This window comes from Heteronotia binoei, chromosome 2 (assembly GCF_032191835.1).
Source record: "Heteronotia binoei isolate CCM8104 ecotype False Entrance Well chromosome 2, APGP_CSIRO_Hbin_v1, whole genome shotgun sequence".
NCBI lineage: Eukaryota > Metazoa > Chordata > Lepidosauria > Squamata > Gekkonidae > Heteronotia > Heteronotia binoei.
Window position 1 is genome coordinate 201,097,025 of NC_083224.1, and position 17,371 is coordinate 201,114,395.

The 17,371-nt window shown below is 49.2% G+C and overlaps 1 protein-coding gene across 1 annotated transcript in view; it reads right to left on the reverse strand.

The window, feature by feature from the left end:
- The window catches only part of APC2 (APC regulator of WNT signaling pathway 2), an 86,642-nt gene that overhangs the window by 26,160 nt on the left and 43,111 nt on the right, over nt 1–17,371 (reverse strand). Inside the window, exons 6-10 of the mRNA XM_060232842.1 lie at nt 16,982–17,095; nt 15,572–15,649; nt 5,641–5,733; nt 1,112–1,508; nt 147–242 (exon numbers count right to left, since the gene is read on the reverse strand). Of these exons, the coding sequence (XP_060088825.1) occupies nt 147–242; nt 1,112–1,508; nt 5,641–5,733; nt 15,572–15,649; nt 16,982–17,095 (778 nt within the window). The remainder of the gene's footprint in view (nt 1–146; nt 243–1,111; nt 1,509–5,640; nt 5,734–15,571; nt 15,650–16,981; nt 17,096–17,371) is intronic.

Below are 17,371 nucleotides of genomic sequence, written 5' to 3' on the forward strand. Positions count from 1 at the left end.
AGGCTAAACATCCCCAGCTCCTTCAACCTTTCCTGACACCTGCTACTGGAGGTCCTTTCTGGGGGAGATGGGGGACATTCCACATTCAAGGCCTGCACTTGACCCCCCCCCTCCCAAGCCACAGCCCCTCCCCGAATACAGCGTACCCAGCTCGTTCATGGCACGGCGGTACTCCTCATCGAATGAGAGCTTCATGATGGCACAAGTCGCTTGGCAGATCTGCGGCTCAATGGGGACAGGACCTGTGGGGAGAGCGGGTGAGGTGAGCAGTGCCCACAGTGGGCCTGGGGAAAGAACCCAGGGGTTACTCCTCCTCAGGGGTCATTTTGTAGAAAAATAGGTGGTGAAGCTCATTAGCGTAACTCATTAGCATATGCCACCCCCCCGAGCCAAAAGCAACCTGATGCAAGAAAGGAGAGCCCCAGGCATGTGAGGCCTGCTTGGGCTGGCTAGAGATCCAGCCAGCCCAAGCAGGCTTCACTCACATGGCGCTCTCTTTGGCCACCCACCCCCACAGTCAAAAGACCAACAAGTCACCCACCAACCAAAATCACATCAGAAGTGGAGAAAGGGTGGTGTGGGCTTCTCCAGGGGTTCATGAGGGCTGCTGGGGGTGTGGCAAAGCCCCTGGTGGCTGGCTGGCTGCCCGCTCTCCTAATCCAGGAATTGTTATGCAGCTGCACCTCCTATTCAATGGACAAGGTAGGTGGGGAGGGGGAGGGGGAAACCCTCAGAAAGGTTCAGGAGCTGTGCTCCTGTGAGCTCCTGCTGAATTCAAGGCCTGCTCCTCCCACCCCCAGCAGCTCATCATCAGCTTGGAGGCCAGCAGGCAAGTTCTGCAAGGAGTGAAGTTATCAACTCCATCTGCACCCAGGAGGCAAGTCAAGGTGGGGTCCTATTAGAGGTGTGTGTCCCCTGATTCCTGGTGGTTGGAGAGCCGCAGTATGACCTTATGGTCCCCTGGCGATACCAAGGCTGCCAAGACCTCTGGAACTTCCCAGGCACAAAGAGGCGGCATCTGTGTCCTCGTTCCCAGAGTCCCTCCCACAGCGGAGACTCCCTTTTGCCCCACAAGGAGGAAGCCTCCAAGCTCAGGGCCGGGACGCTCTACCTGCGCCCCCCTTGGGGGTCTTTTCCCCTTCCTCGTGGTGCATTTTGAGCCAGTCCCAGCAGGTCTCCGTGTAGGAGCGGATTTGTTCCAAGACATGCAACACCCGCATCTCCTTCTTGGCTTGCCCCTCGTCGGGCTGGGAGAAGATGATGTTGTGGAGGGCAGCGTTGGCCCGCATGCGGCAGTCTTTCCCCGCTCCTCCGTGGCCGCTGGGGCTCTCCGATGTCCCCGGTTCCCGGTCTGCGTCGTGAAGGATCTGGATGAGCAGTGGCAGGCAGCCCGATTTCCTCATGGCCAGGCAGCTCTCCTGGGAACTCGACATGGCCAGAAGGGTGCGGGACATCTCCTCTTTGTCCCGGGTGGCCAGCATGGACAGCAGCCAGAAGACCACCTCCACCTGAGGGCCGGAAAACAACCGTTGCTTGACAGAGCCACCAGGTGGCGCCCAAGGAAACCCTGGATGATTTTCACTATGGTTGTTTTTACCTTTGCAAAACCAGCGCTTAGTTTACAGCAGGGGTGGCCAAACTGTGCCCTTGGGAGCCACATGTGGCTCTTTCACACACATTGTGTGGCTCTTGAGGCCCCCACCACTCCATCAGCTGGCTTGGAGAAGGCATTTGTCTCTTGAAATCATTCCTCCAAGACAAGACAGCTGGTGGCTTGGAGAATGCATTTAAAGTTCTTTTCTTTCCATCTCTCTCTCCCTCTCCATTTATCTTCCTCCCTCCCTCTCTCCCTCCCTCCCTTCCTTCCTCCCCCCCTTCCTTTGCGGCTGTCAAACATCTAATGTTCATGTCTTGCAGCTCTCAAACATCTGGTGTTTATTCTATGTGGCTCTTACCTTAAGCAAGTTTGGCCAACCCTAGTTTACAGACAATCGCTCAAATCCTGACGTGCAGTTACTGCTTTCATTGCTTTTGCTCCGGGAACGGGAAGGCCGTTCCAGGGAATGAACCACAATGAAGAAGAAGAAGATATTGGATTTATATCCCACCCTCCACTCCGAAGAGTCTCAGAGCGGCTCACAATCTCCTTTCCCTTCCTCCCCCACAACAGACACCATGTGAGGTAGGTGGGGCTGAACGGGCTCTCACAGCAGCTGCCCTTTCAAGGACAACCTCTGCCAGAGCTATGGCTGACCCAAGGTCATGCCAGCAGGTGCAAGTGGAGGAGTGGGGAATCAAACCCGGTTCTCCCAGATAAGAGTCCGCACACTTCACCACTACACCAAACTGGCTCTCCAGTTTGAAACCAGGATGGACAGCTGGTATGACCTAGCAGGGCTCTTCTTTTTTATTTATATATTTACTTTATTTATATCACCCCTTTCTCCCCTAGGAGGACCTAAAGCAGATTACGTCAGTCTCCTCTGCTCCAATTTATGCACACAACTACCCTAGAAGGCCAGAATCCTAGAGTTGGAAGGGTCCTCCAGAGTCATCTAGTCCAACCCCCTGCACAATGCAGGAAACTCACAAACACCTTCCCTCCCCCTCAACACGCATTTCCAGTGACCCCTGCGCCATGCCCAGAAGATGGCAAACCCTACACCTCGAATCCCACATTCTTCCCAGCATTTTGCACCATGAGAGGAATATGAAGAGGAAGTACTCCAGTTGGGCTGGAGTAACAAACCAACAGGATAAAGTCTCATAAGCATGGGCCCTGATGTTTAGGGGTTTACTCATAAAAAGTGATGAAGTCCACATTTGCTGCCAGTTTTCAAAAGAAAGGGGACCCTCCTTTGTTGTAAACTTGGTTAACTAAACGTTGGGAATACTTCATCTTAGATAAGATTACAGATAAAATTTCTTGTAGGAGGATACCTTTCCAAAAGTCCCCTCTGTTAACTAAATGAACACCTTTTCTAGAGTATTATCCGTCAGGTATTTACAGCGCTCATGTGTCTTCTTCAGTGTTGGCTTTACACTGATGTATGCAGGGCCTTTTTTGTAGAAAAAGCCCAGCAGAAGCTCATTTGCATATTAGGCCACACACCCTGATGCCAAGCCAACCAGAACTGTGTTCCTGTGCGTTCCTGCTTAAAAAAAAGCCCTGGATGTATGTACTCAGGGCTCTTTTTTTGTAGAAAAACCCTAGCAAGAACTCATCTGCATATTAGGCCACACCTCCTGCACCACCATTATTTCACACAGGGCTTTTTTGGTAGAAAACACCCAGCAGGGACTCATTTGCATATTAGGCCACACCTCCTGACACCAAGCCAGCCGGAACTGCATTGCTGTGCATTTCTGCTCAAAAAAAGCCCTGTGTGTACTGATTTGTTTGTTCAAATTTTTTAATATAGAGAGTTGTCTGCATGTATGCTTTTGCTGTATGATTTGCTAGAAGTGTTTGCCAGAAGAGAATTAGCAACCATAGAAGAACTGGTACAGAAAATATTAGAAACAGCTGAAATGGGCATATTGACAGTCATTTTGAAAGATAAACCTCAACAAGAAGTGTTGGAGAGATGGACTCCTTTTTATGAATGGATAAAGAAGTAATGGAAACGGGACTTTTTCTTAGAGTTTAAAGGTTTTGAAATGTTGTTATTCTATCTAATCTGGCAGTTTACCACTTATGGGTTGAAAGAGAGTGAAGACATTTATTGTTTCAAGAAATATATGTTCTCATCCCTCCTTCCCCCTTCCCCTTTTTTCCATTCTCCCCCTCCCTTTGGCTTCCGCCCTGATTGGACTTATATAATAAAATCTTTTGAAACGAGAAGAGTGTGGGACTGGGTTTCCGGCAGGAGCTGTGGGGCTGTGCACCCAGAATGAGGTCTCTTCCAAGGCATGAGTTTGGCCCTTAACAGATGACGTTGGGGAGCTGCTCGGATCCCAGTAACGGGAAACCCTTTGGAACACTTGCAGTGGATCATGTAGATATGAAGCATTACGATGAGACTCAGTGGCGAATTCTCCCCTAGGAGGGCCTAAAGCAGTCTCTGCTCCAATTTATCCACACAACTACCCTAGAAGGACAGAATCATAGAGTTGCAGAATTCCACCATGGGATTTCTGCCTCCTTTTTCTCGGAACTCCCTCTCTCTTGGGGTCAGCTTGCATCATGCAGTAACCTGCTTGCTCCCAAATGGATTCTACCCTCCCCCCCATTTGAGAACATCATCTCTGCCTGGCCTTTAATTATAGAGGGGATCTTGGTAAACAGGAGTGCGAAAGGTGGCAGCGCACTATGTTAGGCGCATTTCTGCTGTTTTGTGGAAGGGCAGTTTTTACTTTTATACAATGGAGAGATTGGTGTCACAATTTAAATCCGATAAAGCAGTGGCACCAGGGACCGGTTTTGTGGAAGACAATTTTTTCCACGGACTGGTGGGGAGGGGGGCAATGGTTTCGGAATGATACAATTGTGCACTCTATTTTGGTGTGGTGGTTATGTGTGCAGACTCTTATCTGGGAGAACTAGGTCTGATTCCCCACTCCTCCATTTGCAGCTGCTGGAATGGCCTTGGGCCAGCCATAGCTTTGGCAGAGCTGTCCTTGAAAGGGCAGCTTCTGGGAGAGCTCTGTCAGCCCCACCCATCTCACAGGGTGTCTTTTGTGGGAGAAGAAGATAAAGGAGATTGTGAGCCACTCTGAGATTCAGAGTGGAGGGCAGGATATAAATCCAATGTCGTCGTCATTATTATTATTATTATTACATTGTAATATATAATTAAGTGCATATATATAAATATATAATATACAACTCATGACCCGGTTGCTAATAGGCCATGGACCTGTATCTTCAAGACGCCTTGTGTGGCAAGTGGGGCTGAGAGGGCTCTCATAACAGCTGCCCTTTCAAGGACCGAGTCTCAGAGCGGCCTACAATCTCCTTTCCCTTCCTCCCCCACAACAGACACCCTGTGAGGTGGGTGGGGCTGAGAGGGCTCTCCCAGCAGCTGCCCTTTCAAGGACCGAGTCTCAGAGCGGCCTACAATCTCCTTTCCCTTCCTCCCCCACAACAGACACCCTGTGAAGTGGGTGGGGCTGAGAGGGCTCTCCCAGAAGCTGCCCTTTCAAGGACAGCCTCAGAGCGGCCTACAATCTCCTTTCCCGTCCTCCCCCACAACACACCCTGTGAGGTGAGTGGGGCTGAGAGAGCTCTCCCAGAAGCTGCCCTTTCAAGGACAACTCCTGCAAGAGCTATGGCTGACCCAAGGCCATTCCAGCAGCTGCAAGTGGAGGAGTGGGGAATCAACCTGGTTCTCTCAGAAAAGAGTCCGTGCACTTCACCACTACACCAAACTGGCTGCTCCACAAAATGGCTGCTCTGGAAGGTGGAGTCCCTCACATTATTCCTACCTCCCTTTGGCAATTTAATATTCTACATTTGGTCATCCCCTTTCCAAATTCACCTTTGAAAAATAATGCACAACTTCGCAAGGAAGCCAAGAGCAATGGCTGATGATGAAAGTCCAAGTGGGAAAGTGGCACTGAAGGTGTCCCAACCTGCATCTGACAGGAACAATTTGGCCTTCTCTGTCAAAGAATTCATTTCAAAGGAAAACCATTTACCTTGTTGCTGCGCGGGTGAGCGCCCCCCTCGTCGGGATGGGTGGGCACGTCGAGGCTTCCGTCCCCTTCCACACTGGGGAGCTTCCCACAGAGCTATGGGGTGGGGGGGGGGGGAGAGAGAAAAAAACAAGCCACTGAAAAGTCTTTATAAAGAGATATGTTCCCTAGGGGACTTGGTGAACTCATCGTTTGGCCAGACTTTGCCCGTTCAACCACCTGGCAAAAAATCAGAGCAATGTTGCTTGAGTTAAAAAGCTACCTTGCTTCTGGACAGGGTGGTCTTCTAAAGGGAAAGTGTGAACTCTAGCAGGTTCAAAGAACTATATAACATTCCTGTAGAATAGGTCAGAATTATTATGTTATGTTTGCCTCCTGCCCATCTGAAAAGCTCAGGGCCCTGTGCACAGTTTATTTATTTATTCAGGGCTTTTTTTCATTTAAAAAACCCAACAGGAACTCATTTGCATATTAGGCCACACCTCCTGATGCCAAGCCAGAACTATGTTCCTGTGCATTCCTGCTAAAAAAAAAAAAAGCCCTGTATTTATTTATTTAGACCATTTATATTCCGCCCTATCCCAAAAAAGGCTCAGGACAGATAACATAAGAACGTAAGAGAAGCCATGTTGGATCAGGCCAATGGCCCATCCAGTTGAACACTCTGTGTCACACAGGGGCCAAAAAACCCATCAAGAGGTCCACCAGTGGGTCTAGAAGCCCTCCCACTGTGCCCCCCCCAAGCACAAGAATACAGAGCATCACTGCCCCAGACAGAGAGTTCCAACAATAAGCCATGGCTAATAAGCCACTGTTGGACCTCTGCTCCAGATGCTTATCCAATCCCCTCTTGAAACTGTCTGTGCTTGTAACTGCCACCACCTCCTGTGGCAGTAAACATTACAATATTAACATTATAACATTAACAGTAAATATAACATTATAAAAACAGTATAAATAACAATTAAAACATATCAATAAAACAATACATTTTAATCATAAGCAGTTATAGGTGGTGGCTCAGCATGTTAGAGGGGGAATCTGGTACAGTACAAAAGGTAATTGAATGTTACAGCAGAGATGGTACCACGGTTCTATTGGCACAAAGAACACAAGAAGAGCCCTGCTGGATCAGACCAGTGGTCACCCACTCCAGCATCCTGTCTCACACAGCAGCCAGCCAGTTCCTTTGGAGGGGCAATGGCAAGGCACAGAGGCAATGGCAAGGCCTTCCTTGATATTGCCTCCTACCAGGCCTGTAGCTACAATGGGGCCCAGGGGAGCGAGACCCAGCCTTTCAAACCCCCCTTCTAACTGCATGGCCCCTCCCTTGGAGAGTCCCCAATTTGTCTCCTTTGCTCACCACCACTCTGAACAACTAGTAGCGTCGCTGCTGGTAATTTCATGGTTTTTTTCTCCCCTTCCCTAATAGCGTACAGAGCGGCGGAGGGGGGGGGGGAGCCTTCTTGCAGCCGGCCTTCAGAGCACCCAACTTCAGTTCAAGAGGTCCCTGTCACTCAGAGAGAGGAGTGCATAAGAAAGGGGTGAGGGGAACAGGGCTGTTGTGCATGCCCATGTGAAGGGGAGTTAGCTTGTGGAACTCAAGGCAGCTTACGGTTACTAGAGCCCAGGGCCACCAAACCAGGTGCCCCCCTGGTCCTCCCAAACAACAAATCCTGCTGTGGACCCCACCAAACATGAAATCTGGACTACAGCCCAGCCCTGAGAGATAAGATAAGGTAAGGTAAGGTAAGGTAAGGTAAGGTAAGATAAGGTAAGATAAGATAAGATAAGATAAGATAAATTTATTTTTATATCCCGCCCTCCCCCGCCAATGGCGGGCTCAGGGCGGCTCACAGACACGGAACACCGTGATATAAGTAAAATACAATATAAAACAAACAATTTTAAAATACAATTCAGTTACAGAGAGCCAGTTTGGTGTAGTGGTTAAGTGTGCAGACTCCTATCTGGGAGAACAGGGTTTGATTCCCCACTCCTCCACTTGCACCTGCTGGAATGGCCTTGGGTCAGTCATAGCTCTGGCAGAGGTTGTCCTTGAAAGGGCAGCTGCTGGGAGAGCTCTCTCAACCCCACCCACCTCACAGGGTGTTTGTTGTGTGTGGGGGGGGGGAGAAGATATAGGAGATTGTAAGCCATAAGGGTGGGGTATAAATCTGCAATTCTTCTTCTCCTGGCCAGAGCCGGCACATGGGAGTAGGTGGGGTAGGTGGCTGCCTAGGGTACCATCCCACCTGGGGGCGCTACTGGGCCTCCCTTCTCTCCCCTGATGAGCCGGGCCCGGGCTTCCAAGGAGTGCGACAAGCAAGCCCTGGCTCTCCCCAACTCCAATCAGGCTTCTTGCTTGCAGGAAGCAGGAAGCAAGCAAGTGGGGGAGGGGCTTGCGTACCGTGCTCCTTGCAGGAGCGAGCTACGCCTTGGCTCTCCCCATCCCTGGCCTGCTTGATGATGTCACTTTTGACGTCATTGTGCAGCGTCACATTGAGCACCTTAATTGCTGCAAGGGGTACCAGCTGGGGAAGGACAAAAGGTGGCACCGGAGGCCCTGCCCACTCATCCATGTCCAGAGCTGGTCTATTTTCCTTCTCTTCAGCAAAAAGACACAGAAGACGCAGGGCTTTTTTTGTAGCAGGAGCTCCTTTGCATATTAGGCCACACACCCCTGGTGTAGCCAGTCCTCCAAGAGCTTACAGGGCTCTTAGTACAGCGCCTACTGTAAGCTCCAGGAAGATTGGCTACATCAGGGGTGTGTGGCCTAATATGCAAAGGAGCTCCTGCTACAAAAAAAAGCCCTGTTCATTAGGCTTTTTGGGGGGAAGCCGACCTGACCATTTTGCCTCCTACCTCCAAATCAACAGAGGCCACAAACTTCCTCCGAAAAACTTTCCCTTAGAAATAAAACAAAGCTTGCCCAAAGTCTAGATCAGGGGTCCTCAAACTTTTTAAATAGGGGGCCAGTTCACTGTCCCTCAGACTGTTGGAGGGTCGGACTGCCGTTACTGTACAAGGCCGTGGGCCGTCAGTTCTCCGTCTTCTGCATCTCTCTCCCTTCCCCACACCACACACCCCGGCCTGGGAACTCACCTCACCTCGGTATCACCTCACACTCTGTCTCCGCCGCCTCAGCCCAGTGCCAGAAGTGTGTGTTGCTAACGCAAGTTTAGGTCGAACGTCACTTCCGGTCTGATTTTGCCATAACCCAGCGGGCCGCATAAACATCCTCAGCGGGCCGCATCTGGCCCGCGGGCCGTAGTTTGAGGACCCCTGGTCTAGATGAAACCTGAATAGCTGGACAATTCGGCAGTTTGATTCCAAAGATGCCAGCTGAATGAAGTCGTGAATAGTGCCCGTGAGCCTAAAGCACTCCACAGGCAGAAGAGGCTGCCAGTTGTTTCTCTGCATGTTTTTCATCATTCCATCCTAGCCTAGCCTGGCTTTCCTTCCAGCCATCCTCTGACAGTTCATCTACATCGGCATCACTGAAACACTCTTGTCAGTCCCAATACAGAATTCCCTGCTGTTAAGAAGCCACACCGTATATCTCTGCCCAAGTGGCTGTCCCTTCCAGAGAGCCATCCGTTTACAAAGTTGTAGGGTGTTGGGAGCCCTGTGGCGCAGAGCGGTAAAGCTGCAGTACTGCAGTCCGAGCTCTCTGCTCACGACCTGAGTTCGATCCCAGCGGAAGCTGGGTTCAGGTAGCCGGCTCCAGGTTGACTCAGCCTTCCATCCTTCCAAGGCTGGTAAAATGAGTCCCCAGCTTGCTGCGGGGAAAGCGTAGATGACTGGGAAAGGCAATGGCAAACCACCCTGTAAAAAGTCTGCTGTGAAAACGTGAAAGCAACGTCACCCCAGAGTCAGAAACGACTGGTGCTTGCACAGGGGACTCCCTTTACCTTTTTTAGGGTGCTTCAAGAGTCGGGTAAATTAAAATAGGAGAGCCGCAGCACTCTTCCTTTCAGAGCAACTACACCTACAATTTAAATTTGGAAAGAAAAGAGCACCTCCCAGGGATCTGAAGTCTGTGGACTAATGCACTTGGGAACTGGCTACTGAGAGGGATTTAAGCACCCCCTTCCTTTTGGTTTTCAGGTAGCCGGCTCGAGGTTGACTCAGCCTTCCATCCTTCCGAGGTTGGTAAAATGAGCACCCAGCTTGCTGGGGGGGAAGTGGAGATGACTTGGGAAGGCAATGGCAAACCACCCCGTAAAAAGTCTGCCGTGAAAACGTTGTGAAAGCAACGTCACCCGAGTCAGAAACGACTGGTGATTGCACAGGGGACCTTTCCTTTTCCTTTGTCCTATGTGTGGACAACACAAAACCTGGACACCTGAGCTCCCACTGGCTCATGTCCAAGGAAATTAATAAGCACAGCCAGCTAGGCATTGCGCTCTTCCTCTTTGCGACACACAAACACGCACAAGGCCTCTTCATCCCTTCCTCGGCCTACTTCCCATCTCCATGGCAACTGCCCCTTTTCCACTGGGGACACCCACAATCGCCTCGCTCGGCTTGGCGTCGCCCAGGCGAGGAGAGAGACAAGGAAACAAGAAAACCCTGCTGGTTTCTGGGACGGATCACCAATCCTTTCCCAGAGGCCTTGCAGCAGACTTCACTCACTCCTACTGTGTCGTTTTGTGCAGAACTGGGTCAAGTACTGGGGAAGCACACTCATTTTTGAGGAGGCTGAGAGACAAGAGTCACCCCAAAATAAATTTCCCAGTGGGTCAGACCCAATCACTTCAATCTTCTGTGTGGGGAAGCTCTCCTTTGGGGCAAGCGTCCACATGCGAGAAGAAGGAGCTGCGCTTAGCTGAAAGGAGCAATACGATCCAATCCGCTATGGATATCTGCTTACCTATTTATACTTATTTACCCTGCTCTTCTTTCTAAGAAGCACAGCACAATGTGCAGAGTTCTCCTCAACCCCCTTTTCCCTCACAACAATCCTGATAGCTAGGTCAAGCTGAGGAAGGTCAGCCAGTAAGCTTCACAGTGAGGGGGATTTGAACTCAGGTCTCCCAGAGTGGTAAAGCGGCAACACTGCAGTCAGAATCCTCTGCTCACGACCTGAGTTCGATTCCAGTGAAAGTTGGTTCAGGTAGCCAACTCGAGGTTGACTCAGCCTTCCATCCTTCCAAGGTTGGTAAAATGAGTCCCCAGCTTGCTGGGGGTGGGAAGTGTAATGACCGGGGAAGGCAATGGCAAACCACCCCATAAAAAGTCTGCCATGAAAACGTGAAAGCAATGTCACCCCAGAGTCGGAAACAACTGGTGCTTGCACAGGGGACCTTTCCTTTCCTCCCAAGTTCTCACCCTGTATTCTAACCACTTATGCCACACAGGCTGCCTTCAGCCTCAAAGTGCTGAATTTTGCTTTCACCTTGCCCCAAACACTGAAAATCAGTTTTCTTGGTTTCCTTTTAAAATTAATTGCTACCTTCCTCCTGGCATTATTTGGACCCCTTTCCTCCTGCCTTTTCTTTTGGAGTCTCTATAGTATACTGGTTAGAATATTGCACTGTGACTGCCAAGACCAAGGTTCAAATCACGCACTCTGCCATGAAGTTCACTTGGATCCGAACGTCTCTCACAGCCTAGCCTACCTCAGTTGAGGGAGGGGACTATTTGTGGCCCTGAGCTCTATGGATGAAGAGTGGCATCAAGTAAATACATAATTATTTCTCCTTCCTTCTTTCCTTCCTTCCTTCCTTCCTTCCTTCCTTCCTTCCTTCCTTCCTTCCTTCCTTCCTTCCTTCCTTCCTTCCTTCCTTCCTTCCTTCCTTCCTTCCTTCCTCTCTTTCTCCCCCCTCATGATTCTTAGAGTCTTAATCCATCAATCTCTTCAAAAATAAAGATCCTACTAGTGACGACCTAGAAGGCAGCCCGGTGGCGCAGAGTAGTAAAGCTGCAGTACTGCAGTCCTAAACTCTGTTCATGATCTGAGTTCAATCCCAGTGGGAGCTGGGTTGAGGTAGCCGGCTGAAGGTTGATTCAGCCTTCCATCCTTCCGAGGTTGGTCAAATGAGTCCCCAGATTGCTGGGGGGAAAGTGTAGATGACTGGGGAAGGTAATGGTAAAACACCCCGTAAAAAAAGTCTGCCATGAAAATGTTGTGATGCGACGTCACCCCAGAGTCAGAAATGACTGGTGCTTGCACAGGGGACTACCTTTTTTACTTTGATTGCAAGCTGTGGAATTTCAGAGCTGTTGACCTACCTGGGAGTAAATTCCCCTGAATAAAATGTGACTTTCTCTGGAGCTCATGATGATGGTTATGCGAGTGCTTGTTTTTTTTTAAAAAAACCCTTCGACTAACGGATGTAAGCTGTAGTGAGAGCGAACGGACCCACGGCTAAGAAAACCCCTCTCTTTTCCCACACGCTGTAGCAGCGCCACAGGCTGATGCAGTCGACATCTCACCCGCCGACGGATTCTGTCACACAGGCAACATAAGGAATCTCAGGGATTCTTTGGGGGACAAGCTGCAGTTGGCAAGGAGTATTACTTCCAGCGCAGCGCACAGCTCCCTCTGGGTGCCAGGAATCCTTAGCATCAGCAAGCTCTTTCTCTCTCTCCCCCCCCCCACAGGAACCAAACAGCAGCCCTGCCAAAAAATCTATTTTTCAAATTAAGCCACTTCTTTTTGGGGGGTGGAGGAGGGGGAAAGATGAGGGTTTGCAGTCGACAACGAATTATGGAGATAAAACATTACATCTTGCCATCCAGCACTGATTCAATGCATCATTTGTTGCACATTATGTGTGCTGACAGAGAACACTGAAGCACACATCAGAGGCTGGGATGAATCTTGCACTACTTCCAAGGGTGGAATTCTAGCAGGAGCTCCTTTGCATATCAGGTCCCACCCTCCTGATGTAGCCAATCCTTCAAGAGCTTACAAAAAAGAGCCTTGTAAGGCCTTGGAGCACTGGCTACAACAAGGGGGGCATGGCCTAATATGCAAAGGAGCTCCTGCTAGAATTCCACCCCTGATACTTTCTAGTTTCCAAGGCACTGGCAGGGGTTCCCATTTGAAGTTCCTTAACTACTGTTTGCAATTCCTGGTTCCTTCTTTACTCCAATCCACCCACAAACGTGGATGCTGTTTAAAAATGTACTCCAAAGGCCTTTCTATAGCTAAGGCGCTGGAGAGCTGCTGCCAGTCTGAGCAGACAATACTTTTTTAATTTACATTTTTAAACTTTTATTAACTAAACGTCATAAGAACCAGGGCTTTTTATGTAGCAGGAACTCCTTTGCATATTACGCCACGTCTCCCCCCCCCCCCGATGTAGCCAGTACAGAGCCTACTGTACACTCCAGGAGGACTGGCTACATTGGGAGGGCGTGGCCTAATATGCAAAGGAGTTCCTACTACAAAAAAAAGCCCTGGACAATATCAATAACAATAGATAGTCTGACAGCATCAGCAGTGAGAAAACAAAACATTAACATGCCACTTGATCACCTTAAGAATAAGAGCTGAGATACTTTTATCCAGGACTTTTTTGTAGAAAAAGCCCAGCAGGAACTCATTTGCATGAGGTCACACCCTCTGACATCACCATAGTTTCACACAGGGCTTTTTTCTGGAAAAAGCCCAGCATGGACTCATTTTTACATTAGGCCACACACCCCTGACACGAAGCCAGCCAGAACTGCGTTCCTGTGCGTTCCTGCTCAAAAAAAACCCCCTGCTTTTATGGGGCAGTATAAAAATTTAGTTTTCAGACAGTAGCCTGATGGACCAATGATCTGATTCATTTTAAGGCAGCTTTAGGCAATCATGTAGGATTGCCAATCCCCAGGTGGGGGCAGGGGATCTCCCGGTTTGGAGGCCCTCCCCCCGCTTCAGGGGCGTCAGAAAGCAGGGGGGGGGATGCCTGCTGCACACTCCATTATTCCCTATGGAGACCAATTCCCATAGAATATAATAGAGAATTGATCCACGGGTATCTCGGGCTCTGGGGGGGGTCTGTTTTTTGAGGTAGAGCCACCAAATGTTCAGTACAGCATCTAGTGCCTCTCCCTAAAATACCCCCCAAGTTTCAAAACGATTGAACCAGGGGGTCCAATTCTATGAGCCCCAAAAGAATGTGCCCCTATCCTTCATTACTTCCTATGGGAGGAAGGAATTGAAAAGGTGTCCCTTTAAATGTGATGGCCAGAACTCCCTTTGGAGTTCAATGATGCTTGTCACAGCCTTGATCTTGGCTCCACCCCTAATGTCTCCTGACTCCACCCCCAAAGTCTCCTGGCTCCACCCCCAGATATTTCTTGAATTGGACTTGGCAACCCTACAATCGTGTGATGTACAAGCTTGGGGGAGGCAGAGTTCCCTAAGCTAATTTTGGTGCACTGAGCTCTTTAAACACCACCCATGTTTCTAGCTAAATAGGCAATTAAAGTGTTGTCTCTTCACTTTCTTCACTTTCAATTTCTGCTAGAGGTGAGTAATGATTGGAAACAGGAATGGTATATAAATCATTATTACCAGCAGTAAAATAATCTCCTATCTTTCTTTGCTTCTGGGCTGGCTGTAAATGTGAGTCTTCAAACTCCCAAGGCTGTTTGGTTACTCCCATAATTATAACCGTAAAAATAAACACTTCCTTAGACACTTTGAGTCAAACACTAAGTAAAGGATCCAAGTGGGCAGCCATAGAATCCTAGAGTTGGAAGGGACCTCTAGGGTCATCTAGTCCAACCCCCTGCACAATGCAGGAAACTTACAAACACCTCCCCCTAAATTCACAGGATCTTCATTGCTGTCAGATGGCCATCTAGCCTCTGTTGAAAAACCTCCAAGGAAGGAGAGCCCACCACCTCCCAAGGAAGCCTGTTCCACTGAGGACAGTAATGGTCATCCTAATGTTGAGCCGGAAACTCTTTTGATTTAATTTCAACCCTTTGGTTCTGGTCCTACCTTCTGGAGCCACAGAAAACAATTCCACACCATCCTCTAAAGGACAGCGCTTCAAGTACTTGAAAATGGTGATCCTATCACCTCTCAGCTGCCTCCTCTCCAGGCTAAACATGCCCAGCTCCTTCCACCTTTCCTCATAGGACTTGGTCTCCAGACCCCTCACCATCTTCATCGCCCTCCTCTGGACCCCTTCCAGCTTGTCTATACCATGTTGGCCTAAAGCAGCAGAACAAAGTAGAAGTCAAGTCTCACCTTTAAGTCCAACAAAGTTTTATTCAGAACATAAGCTTTCGTATGCATGCATACTATCCCCTCATCTGAAGAAGTCTGCCTGCATACAAAAGCTGACATTCTGAATAAAACTTTGTTGGTTTTAAAGGTGCAACTTGACTCCTACTATGTAAAGGAGCAGGACAGCTGGCCCAAAAACTAAAAGCCCATTATCAGAAGGGATAATATATATATAAAGCCAGTTAACACTTGCGATATCCAGAGAGCTCCGCTCAGCTTGCTGCCGCCACGACCATGTTCTAAAACACCCCCCTCGTTTTATGAACACATGAAGCTGCCTTATACTGAATCAGACCCTCCTGGGTCCATCAAAGTCAGTATTGTCTTCTCAGACTGGCAGCGGCTCTCCAGGGTCTCAAGCTGAGGTTTTTCACACCTATTTGCCTGGACCTATAGTAATGTAGCACCTTTTATCTATTTTAACTAACTTATTTACTATGTTATTGATTATTTAAAATTGTTGTTGTATTGTATTGTTTTATTGAACCATGGAATTCCATGCTTGTGAGCCGCCCTGAGCCCGCCTTTGGCGGGGGAGGGCGGGATATAAGAATAAATTTATTATTATTATTATTATTATTATTATTATTATTATGGAGATGCCGGGGATTGAACCTGGGACCTTCTGCTTCCCAAGCGGATGCTCCACCACTGAGCCACCATCCCTCCCTTTCTAGCATGTGGGCCCATTCTTACCTGGGGCTCTGCCTGCTGCACCTTATCCTGGGCTTCCATCAACTCCTTGTCGATCTGTTCCAGCCGAGATGCTCGGATCTGCAAATGGATGACATCTCAAGATCTCAGAGAGGCCAGATTCCTTCCAGGGGCAGGCAAAGGAGGCTGCCCATCCAGTCAGGGCCAGCCCTAAACAAGCTAACATCTGGTGCCCTCCTCTGCACAGATAACATCCCTGAAGCCGGCGCCATAGGTGATGGCCTAGTTTGCCTACTAGCAGGGCTGGCCATGTATCCGGTCCCCAATAGCAGTCCTGCCCAGTGTTCCCTCTAAGCTGCAAAGTCTTGTGAGCAAAAATTCTACTTTGTGAGCTACTGGCAGGGCTTTTTTTGTAGCAGGAACTCCTTTGCATATTAGGCCACACCCCCATGATGTAGCCAATCCTCCAAGAGCTTGCAGGGCTCTTTGTACAGGGCCTAACTGTAAGCTCCAGGAGGATTGGCTCCATCAGGGAGGTGTGGCCTAATATGCAAAGGAGTTCCTGCTACAAAAAAGTCCTGGCTACTGGTATTAAAGTTGTGAGCTGCTGCATCAATGAGTGTGCTCTGGGGTCATCCTTCCTGAGCTAAGACAAAAATGCATAGCTGGAGGCTAAAAATCTTTGAGCTAGCTCACGCTAACTCAGCTTTGAGGGAACGCTGGTCATGCCCCCTCCCCTCTCCTTATTTTGTGCTTTGGTCATAAAGGCAATGGGGTCCTTTCTGTCCCCCCCCTCCCCCAATGTGATTTTTTAATCTAAAAATATAATTGAAAAGACTTTGGACAATTAGCACGCCGTGTGGCACGAAAATAAGGATTTTGAATGTCAAAGGATTAATTTTAAAAACAGTCGGTGTCATTGGGTTGTTATATTATCAACAACTAGGAATAAGACCCGTTGGGAAGGAAAATACAACACCTCAATCCTGGTGTGGACTAGAGTAGTCTAAAAAGACTGGTCCATATAAAAGAAACAGACTTCTCACATACATCACAGCCATAGGCTGTAGGTCACAGAGACATGACCTGGACTGACAAAACCCCAGGAGTAGACATGTCTGTCTTAATAGAGTATCATTGGGTTAAAAACAGGCAGGATGCAGGGTGGAGTTCAGACCTAGCCTGTTAGGGCTAGAAACTTACTTTAAAAACAAAACAGGAAAGCTACCAATCTGGCATGGCAGGAACAGAAATAAAGCCCATGCAACTGGCCCCTTGGGCAGCTCTTTAGACCTAATGCAAAGTGATAAAGGCCTTGCTAGCCAACATGGAGAAAGAGGAAGAGCAGAACTCGAATACAGGCCCTGAACGCTGCTATCCTCAACGGGCGCTCCAAGCCCCAGTGAAGTAGGAGGAAGGAGTGACCTGCCACACTTTCCCTTCCCTGCTCACCTGTGCTCTCTGCACCATCTCATCTGTCGTCCCGAAACGCTCCTCCATCAGCGTGCGGATGTGCTGCGCTTCGAATTCCAGCTGCTGCCGGATCAGGTCCATCTGCATAGAGAACTAGATGGGGGGAGGAGGTCTTATTTAACCCAATAAAGATTTAGGTTTTCCGTTCCTTCCTTCCTCTTTCTCTCTCTTTCTTCCTTCCTTCCTTCCTTCTTCTCTCTCTCTCTCCCTTCCTTCCTTCCTTCCTTCCCCCCTCCCTCCTTCTCTCTCTCCTTCTCTCTCTCTTTCTCTCTCTCTTTCTCTCTCTCTCCTTCCTTCCTTCCCCCCTCCCTCCTTCTCTCTCTCCTTCTCTCTCTCTTTCTCTCTCTCCTTCCTTCCTTCCTTCCTTCC